Raw genomic sequence first — 9,634 nt, forward strand, 5'->3', positions numbered from 1 at the left:
TTTCAAACACGAGTCCGTGTTTAGTTTATCAAGAATATCTCTTGCTTTGGTGAAAGGTCACGATCACGATATCAGGTGTTGTGAAAGAATTAAAAAATTGGTCAAGTGGCCTTTTAAAAACTAGAAAAAAAATTTAAACAAAAAGTTTTTTTTATATATTTATAATTTACGGGTAACGTAAAAAAAAGGAAGTTTTTTTTAAAAAAAAAAAACAAAGAAAGTGTTTAAATGAGTTTTACAGAAAGGGGGAAAACAAAGTAAAAAAAAAAACTTTTTTCCAAACAAAGGTAAATGAAAGTAGGACTTAATACAAGAAAAAAGTAAACATCTCCTAGACATGATAAAATCTATCAATGATAAGTATTAGACTTGATGAGCTAAATGTGACAAAAATGTTTCAACATGTCTTATGTTAATTTTCTAAAATAAGTTATTATTATTCCGAGTTTAACACATATACATATGTTAATTAAAAACAACCTTTTTGTTCTTATGTAGTGTTGGGTTGCAATTTTGGTTGTATGCCATAATTCCATCCAGTAGAGTGACAATAGAAAACTTTTGATGATAATAAATAAAAAACTTTTTTCAAAACTTGTCAAATGTTTTGTTAAAAACGTGACCGTTGAAAAAAGGAGGTTGAATAATAAAACTTAAAAAACAAATTATTTTTTTTAAGAGTGTGCATCAAAATGGCCCGTTTAATAATGGGGAGTAAAAATATAGTCAAATTGTTTCAACGAACAAGGGTTCAATTGGATGTCTCTTAAAAAAAAATCCGCGGGTACGGGTGATGGATCCAATGGATCCGCATCCACGACCCGCGGGTGCTATCCCTAATTGTGACAAGTACAAATCAACTAAAAGTCTAAAAAATAAATGCTCTTATAGGGACCAAATGTTCACAATAATTGCCTAAGCTAGATATGAAACAAATAGTTCATAAAAAAAAAAAAAAAAAAGGTCGTTGTGCGTTTTCGGGATGATAGCCGAAATACACTTACAAAAGTAGGTCAGCCGTCAATTCTTTATGGTCATATCAACGTAGATCAATAAAATCATTTATGATTTTGATAAAAGATTAATTAAAAATTAAATTTTTTTTGGTCTTGGATTCTCGGTAACAAAAGCAAAGGTTGTTTTTGGTTGCCACAACAAACAAGACAGAGGTTGTTGACTTTTGTTGTTAAACATGGCACAAGTGAACAATAACAATAGATTATTGTTTTTGAAAAGAATAATGATGCGTTAATTTTATTGTATAAAATAAAATTAAAGAAAATGGTTTTCATTGATGACTATGAACAAACGCAAACAAAGTGTTTGTGGTATTTGGTGATTAAAAAAAAATGCATCTAAAGCTTCTACTGAAAATAATATGCATCTAAAGCTTCTACTGAAAATTAATGTGCAAGGTACAACGTATAACTATATGGTCAAATTCATTTGAGCCTTCGGAGTCACAAGTATATGATGTATATATATATTACTCAATTAACAAAATAGTAAATCTAAATTAATTCATATGAATAGTAAAACGAAATTAATTAATTTACTATTCACATAAAAAAGCGCATATGATAAAAAGCGCATCGCATATGATAAGCGCATATGATAAAAAGCGAATATGATGAAAAGCACAACGCATATGATGAAAATCGCATATGATTAAAAGCGCATATGGTGAAAAACACAGCGCATATGATTAAAAGCGTATATGGTGAAAAGGATATATGATATAAAAAAAACACATATGGTGATTAATGGAAAGCACATATGGTGATTAATGAAAAGTATATTGTAAAAAAGAATCACAAATGTTTCTTGAAAGAATTCAAGGTAAGATATATGAACCAATTCATCCATCATGTGAACCATTTTGATATTTCATGGTTCTAATAGACGCATCTAGCGGATGGTCTCATATTTGTATGTTATCAAGCCGTAATATGGCATTTGCAAAGTTTCTTGCACAAATTATTAAATTGAGAACACATTATTCTGATTACACCATTAAAAGGATGAGACTTGATAATGCTGGTGAGTTAACATCTCAAGCATTTAATGATCATTATATATCTACAGGGATTGTTGTTGAACATCCAGTTGCTCATGTGCATACACAAAATTGGTTTAGCTGAATCAATAGATAAACGCTTACAGCTAATAACTAGACAATTGATAATGAGTACAAATCTCTCAATATTTATATGTGGACATGTAAATTTACATGCTGCGACATTAATTCGCATTATACCATGTGGAAGTCGTAAATATTTTCACTTAATACTTGATTTTGGCCAAGAGCCAAATATTTTCTACCTTAAAACATTGGTTGTGCAGTGTATGTTCCAATTGTATCACCACAACACAATAAAATGGTTCTTCAAAGAAAGATGATAATATATTTTGAATATAAAACATCTTCAATCATAAGATATATTGAACCCATGATGGGTGATGTTTTTACAGCACGTTTTGCTGATTGTCATTTTAATAAAACATTGTTCCCTAGATTAGGGGGAGAAATAAAAATAAAAAATAAAATGATGCTTCATGATGCGAACATCAATTAAGGTATATTGAACTCGCACAAAAGAATGTGAAACGAAAGTTCAATGCATATGCAAGAACTTGCAAATTAATTACTTTATTCATTTACAGATATAAAAAAGTGACTAAATCATATATACCAGCGATAAATGCTCCAGCTCGAACTGAAATTCCAAAAGCTGGCAATAATGTCACTATTGAGTCTTTGCCACGCATCAAACATGAAAGATCAATTGGTTCCGAAGATAAAAATCCTCGAAAAAGAAAATCAGCTGATAATGAGGTAAGAGAAAGTGTTCAAGAAGAACCACAAATCAATATTCCTTCTGCAGAGGATATTGATAAATGTAAATACTAAAATTGCGATAAATTATGTAATATTATGGAACCGAAATGAAACTAAAATCTCTATGAGATATTTTCATATAATGTTACAATGACATCATAAATAAAGATGATGATCTGGAACTAAAATCTGTCATTGAATATACAAAATGGACATGATTGAGCTCAATGGAAAGGAGCAATAAGAGCTGAATAAGAATCGCTCGATAAAAGAAAAGTTTTCGGATCAATCGTTATCACTTTTAAAGATGTGAAACGTATGGGATACAAATGAATTTTTATCCGAAAAGAAATGTGCAAATGAAGTTACAAGGCAAAACTAGACTTGTAACTCAATATTTCCCACAAAGACCAGAAATGAATTAGGAGGAAAAATTATCCTCCTGTAATGGATACAATTACTTATTAGATACTTAATCAACCTGGTAGTTATTTAAATGCATCTCATGAATGTTGTTACTACTTATCTGTATGGATCACTTAATAGTGATATATATGAATATACCTAAAGGGTTAAGGTATCATAAGCATCTAATGTAAAACCCAAGGGAATATATTCCATTAAATCACAAAGATTTCTAAGTGGGTTTATACAAACGGGACGTATGTGGTATAACCGATTAAATGACTACTTGATAAAAAAAAAGGGTATAAATATAAACTTATTTTGCACGTATGTTTTATAAAAACAATGTTCGGATATGAGATCGTAGTTGTTTATGTCAATGTTCTTAACATCATATGAACAAATAAAGAGATCTATGAAATCATTCAACTTCTAAAGAATTATTTTGAAATGAAAGATCTTGAAAAAACCAAGTATTACCTTGGATTGCAAATTGAGCATATGCCTAATGGTTTACTTGTACATCAAACAACTTATACCGAAAAGATTTTAAAACATTTTTTTTTAAAGACAAACTCATTGTTGTTAGATCACTCAATATTGACACTGATCTATTTCATCCCTGCGAAGATCATGAAAATTTTAACAGATCAGAAGTTCTATATTTTAGTGCAATTGAGGTTCTTATGTATCTTATAGATTATACAAGATCTGACATTTCTTTTGCAGTTAATTTGTTGACAAGGTTCAGCTCAGCCCCTACCAAAAGACATTGGAATGGGATCAAACAAATAGTTTGATACCTTCGGGGAACTACTGATTTATAATTATTTTATTCTAACAACTCGAAACAAGATTTGTTTGGTTATACAGATGCAGATTATTTATCCGATCTACATAAAGCTAAATCTCAAACTGGATATGTATTCCTAAATGGAGGCACCGCAATATCATGACGTTCTCAAAACAAACACTTGTTGCAACATCATCAAATCATGCCGAAGTGATTGCATTACATGAAGCTACTCGGGAATGATTTTAGTTAAGATCAATGATACAAATCATTATTGATTCTTGTGGACTAGAACGCTATAAAAGCCTAACAACTATCTATGAAGATAATACAGCTTACATAGTACAAATGAAAGAAGAGTATCAAAAAATGAAAGAACAAAACATAAATGCTGACGAGGCACTAAAGTTATAAACAGTCTCAACGGTCATAAGTTTGATGGAAAAGAATGGTATATTAGTAAGGCTCAGAAAAAGACTGAAAGGGAATAGGAATTGAAACAACAGTTTGAACAAACCATGAAGGAGACTGTAGACAAATCACGTGGACCAAACTTGTACATAAAAGATTTAGATGATACAGTTTCAAATGAAAACCTCAGATTCTACTCATATACTCAAGATCTCGTAAAAGACAACCAGATTAAAATGAGATACGTTCAATCAACAACTCTGTTGATCTTTATACCAAAGCACTGTCAATCGCTGTTTTTCAAAACATACATTCACAATATTGGCATGAGGCAAGTTCAAAAGATGTGACGACTCAGCGTTGTCTACTTGAGGGGGAGTCAACTCTATGCTGCACTCTTTTTCCCTTAGCTAAAGTTTTATCCCACTGGGTTTTCTTTAGCAAGGTTTTTAACGAGGCAGTATTAATTGCTCTTTAAAAAAAAAAATTTACCATCCAAGGGGGAGTGTTGTAAATTTAGTAGTAAAATATGGATGGTAATTAATCAAATATGGATAGTAAAATTTGTACTATATATATGTGGATAATGAACACACATATACACACCATTTTCTTACATATAAGAAATATACTCTCTCTCTCTCTTCCATTACTACTCTCTCATATTTAAGGATTGTATAGGCTTAGGTCAAAATTAGTTATAAGCCTACTGAATTATAACAACTTCAAAATTATAGAGAGATTGTCATACCTATATAAAGTGTTGTTAAGTTTAAATCACTTAGGTAATTAAGACATTATCAAGTTGATTTGTCAAATCAATCAAGTTCAATTAGCTTTAAACACGCAACTTTATTTGCAGATATTTGTCTTACGAACGTCTGAGCATTTGAATAGCCTTAATCGGAGTCTGGATGAGAAAGTTACGGCCTAAACTGTGACAATGCGCAGATTCCATGTTTTTCTTCAATATTAGGCTTAATTTCGCCAACTTCTTGCATATGAAACTATAATCAACGCGCAACATAGTTAAGTATCAAACGTACATAATATTGACTATAATTATATATATTAAGCCACATAATGTCAAAATATGTAATGTGAAATATCTATAATCCGGGCGTTATCACCCTTGATGTCACCAAGTCCCATGAATGTGTTAACTTTCATCTCTGCAAGCAAAATAAAACAGTTAGATTTACAATCACAAATATTAATTATTAGTGTCAATCAATTGAATATACATAAACCTATATACTAGAGAATTGGATTTAATTCGATGTTGAATATCACTACAACAAATGAGCCCTTTCCAGACGACATTTTGCGACGACATGTCGTCTGGAAAGCCCTATTCCGACGACAGCTCGTCGCTTATGTGTCGTCCCTAAAGCCTCGTCGCGAAAAGGTTTTCCCGACGCCTATTTTGCGTCTATCCTGACGACGGTGGGACCCATTTTGACTGACACAGTCAAAGATGAAGTTGCTCCTTTCGCGACGATTTTTTGTGACGACATGTCGTCAGACATGAAAAAGTCAATTGTTGACTGATTTTGACATTTTTGGTCAAAGCCACATTTCGCGACGACCCTTTTGTGACGACATGTCGTCTGGAAAGCATGTATTAAATATTTTTACAGGTACTTCAAAACAGCTGTTGTCCAGCCGAATTGATCATACAAAATACAATTTCTGCCCAGATGTTCAAAACAAAAAGCATTATACCATAATGTAATAAATATAAATAAATGATAAACATTTAAAATAACATCACAAATATTAACATCATTAAAAAGATTACAAATGTTCAAAATTCTAATACAATCCTAAAGTGTAGCTAATAACCTGCATCTTTATAGCATTCTATTTCTAGACTACAAACTAACAAGCCGCATCTTTATTAACTAGTAGTGTAACTAATAACCATCTTAGTCAAACTATTATATAAACATCATTATTGTATCTGCATCTCCCTGCAACAAATGAATAAACATTAAAAACGATCAAAACAAAGCTTATCTATTATATATATATGAACTCGAAAACATAATAATTAACGAACAAACAAATCAATAGTAGTCATTATCAAAACTGAGATTTTTATAATTGAACCAAGCATAGTATGCGTGAATTATAACACATCACCATTTATAACAGTCGAAACCCGAGCACTTCGCTTCATCAAACAGTAGCACCTTCGAGTAAATGCTCACCTTTTTCTGCAGAAAGCTATTTTCTTCCTGCAAAGTTTTATGCTGCATATTTATACACTTATTTCAAGTCAATTAAAGTGCTAACTAATAACATACATCCTAAGATCCCATAACATGAAAAATGAATAGTACGTAGCATAGGATGTAGCTAAATTTTAACACCGAAAGCATATAGCTTAAGACTCACATTTCTCTTCAATACACCTACTTGCTCTGATAAAAGACGCCACTGCATGTCCAAAATAATTAATTAAATCTTTATTAGGATTTGAAGGTAAATATCAACAAAGAATTCAAGTAATACTAAGTTTCAGATCGGTTGTTAATAAACGTACATACCTTCTTAGAGCGTAAACGATCAACTCCAATCCTTAATTGGCGTTCGAGTTGTTTCAATTCTTTCATCCCTAATGTCAATATATCTTCTCCTACATAGATGACATATACAAACCTTGAGGCTCAAGTTGAGCAGGAGAGTTAGGCAAGACTACAAATGTAAACAACAATTATGCAACACCTAATAACAACCTGCACATTTGAACAAATACATACTTATAATGTTCTAAGGGTGAAGAGATTACATATGTGAGCAACAATTATGACACGATTATGAATGATAAACACAAACACTCATAAAATGAAAATATTAATATAAAAAGTCTTATTCTTTGATTGAAATTAGCACACATAATATCATAACAAACTGTATATGAAGCACTAAATCACCAAGATTATCAAAACAATGTCATAAAAAGGCAGAATGAAGACTTGGCGAACCCGCACAGCAGCAGTGTATATTGTGTATTGTTATATTAGTCTCTTTACTTACTAAATTAACTTACAATCTTTTAACAATTAAACACAACCCTCAACTCTAATCTTTAAGAAATTAACTAAATAAAAACCTAACTTCATAGATCTAAAAAATTAAACATAAATCCTAACTTTAATCTTAAATATATTAACTAAAAACAGACCTTAGGTTCATAAATCAACACAAAATCTTAAAGCCTTAAATAAAAAAATTCGGATTGCCCAACAAAATCTCGAGAAAAAAAAAGAATAAGAAAAGAAAGAGATGGATAAATCATACCTTGGAGCGGATTTGATGAGAAAATGGTAGTGGAAAGCTAAAAGGATGAAGAAACCATCGAATTTCGCTGAACACCATCGGTGTGCTTGAGAGCTTATTTGTGGGTTTTTGTTTGCAAGAGTGAAGTAGCAGAAGCTGTAAAGGGGATTTTATTCCAGTTTTTTTCCCGACGACAAGTCGTCTGGATAGGCGATTTAATGAATTGACTTACGTTGACTTACTATCTAGAGGGAAACGAAAATTTATCTGGGGGGAAACGAAAATATATAATTCCGTCTATACAGACGACATGTCGTCGGATGTAACTAATTAAAAATTAATTTTAAATAATATAAATTAAAGATATATATATATAATATAAATTAATTTTTTTTTAAATTAATTAAAATTATATAATTATAAATTAATAATATATAAATAAAAATGTAGGGATGAGACCAGTTCTAGAACCGTACCGAACCGTATCGGTACTAAAATTGGGTAAAATGGAGAATCACCGTACCGAAATTTCAATACGGTATTGGTTTCGGTACCGGTACGGGACCGTATTTTTCGGTTTTTTACCCACTTGGTACCACAATTTTTTTTGCAATTTCGGTACCTAGTACCGAGTACCGATTTACTGTTAAAATATTGGAACCGAACCGGAATTTCTCGAAACCGAAATTGATGAATTCTCGAAACCGGAACCGATACCGAACCCTTCAGGTACCGGTTTTCGGTATCGGTACCGGTTTTCGGTACCGGTACCGTTTTTCGGTTTATTTGCTCATGCCTATTACATTCATTGGATTTAACACAATACTATTACAATATACTGTTACACTCTACCATTACATTACAGTGTAAATTCCTACCTTTGCATTACACATTTACTTCCTACCATTGCATTACACCATAACTTCTACCGTACATTACACCATAATATTATACCATTAAATACAACATCACATTCTATATCGTAGTACAATTTTTTCGTTATATTTGTCGACATTCCGCCGTTACATTGCATCGTCACTTACTCACATATCACCATTATATTGGGATTACATTTGGAGTTTAGGGATCAATGCTAAATTACACCATCACATCGTCACTTACTCACATAACTTCTACCGTTACATTACATTGTTACATTCTACCATTACACTGTCACATTCTACATTACATTACACAATCACATTATACCATTACATTACAAAGTCACATTCTACCATTACATTATACCGTTATATTCTACCATTACATTACACCATAAAATTATACCATTACATTACACCCGTACATTAATACTCTACCATTACATTACGTTGGGTTTAAAGTTTAAGGTTCATTGTTACATTACACCATCACATACCACCATTACATTACAATGTGCACATTATACCATTACATTACACTTTAACTTCCTACAATTACATTACACCATCACATTATACCATTACATTACAACTGTAACCCTCACCATTTACATCAACACAATTTTTGTATATTTTCTAATGCTAAACTATTATGGATTTGGACAAACCTGCAATTATCTAAACGTCTTGATCACATTACAAAGTCAAATTCTACCATTACATTACATCGTTACATTCTACAATTACATTACATTGTTACATTACACCATAACATTATACCCTTACATTACACCCCTACATTAATACTATACCATTACATTACATTGGCTTTAAGGTTTATGGTTCATTGTTACATTACACAATCACATACCACCGCTACATTACAACATGTAAACTTCAGCATTACATTACTCTATAACTTCCTACCATTGCATTTCACCTTCACTTTCTACCATTACATCACACTATTACATTCCACTACTACATTTCACCGTTATACTACATCATAACTTCTACCGT

The 9,634-nt window shown here is 31.4% G+C and overlaps 1 protein-coding gene across 1 annotated transcript; it reads right to left on the reverse strand.

Moving 5' to 3' along the window:
- Positions 1 to 6,388: 6,388 nt before the first annotated feature.
- On the reverse strand, positions 6,389 to 8,640 carry LOC139854499 (uncharacterized). Its single transcript, XM_071843800.1, has 8 exons — positions 8,612 to 8,640; positions 8,467 to 8,529; positions 7,755 to 7,889; positions 7,179 to 7,189; positions 7,001 to 7,089; positions 6,849 to 6,890; positions 6,662 to 6,703; positions 6,389 to 6,421 (listed from the first exon to the last, which is right to left on the reverse strand). Exons 1-8 carry the CDS (start codon positions 8,638 to 8,640, stop codon positions 6,389 to 6,391), a joined length of 444 nt encoding a protein of 147 aa, XP_071699901.1.
- Between the last annotated feature and the right edge of the window lie 994 nt (positions 8,641 to 9,634).

Source organism: Rutidosis leptorrhynchoides, chromosome 6, assembly GCF_046630445.1.
Source record: "Rutidosis leptorrhynchoides isolate AG116_Rl617_1_P2 chromosome 6, CSIRO_AGI_Rlap_v1, whole genome shotgun sequence".
Lineage (NCBI taxonomy): Eukaryota > Viridiplantae > Streptophyta > Magnoliopsida > Asterales > Asteraceae > Rutidosis > Rutidosis leptorrhynchoides.

Coding starts and splice junctions, on each gene's coding strand:
- LOC139854499 (XM_071843800.1), bottom strand. CDS start 8,640: ATGGTAGGAAGTAAATGTGTAATGCAAAG. Junction 7,890..8,466: donor GGTACCGATACCGAAAACCG/GTACCTGAAGGG, acceptor TCCCCTTTACAG/CTTCTGCTACTTCACTCTTG. Junction 6,891..7,000: donor ATCGTTTACGCTCTAAGAAG/GTATGTACGTTT, acceptor TTGGACATGCAG/TGGCGTCTTTTATCAGAGCA.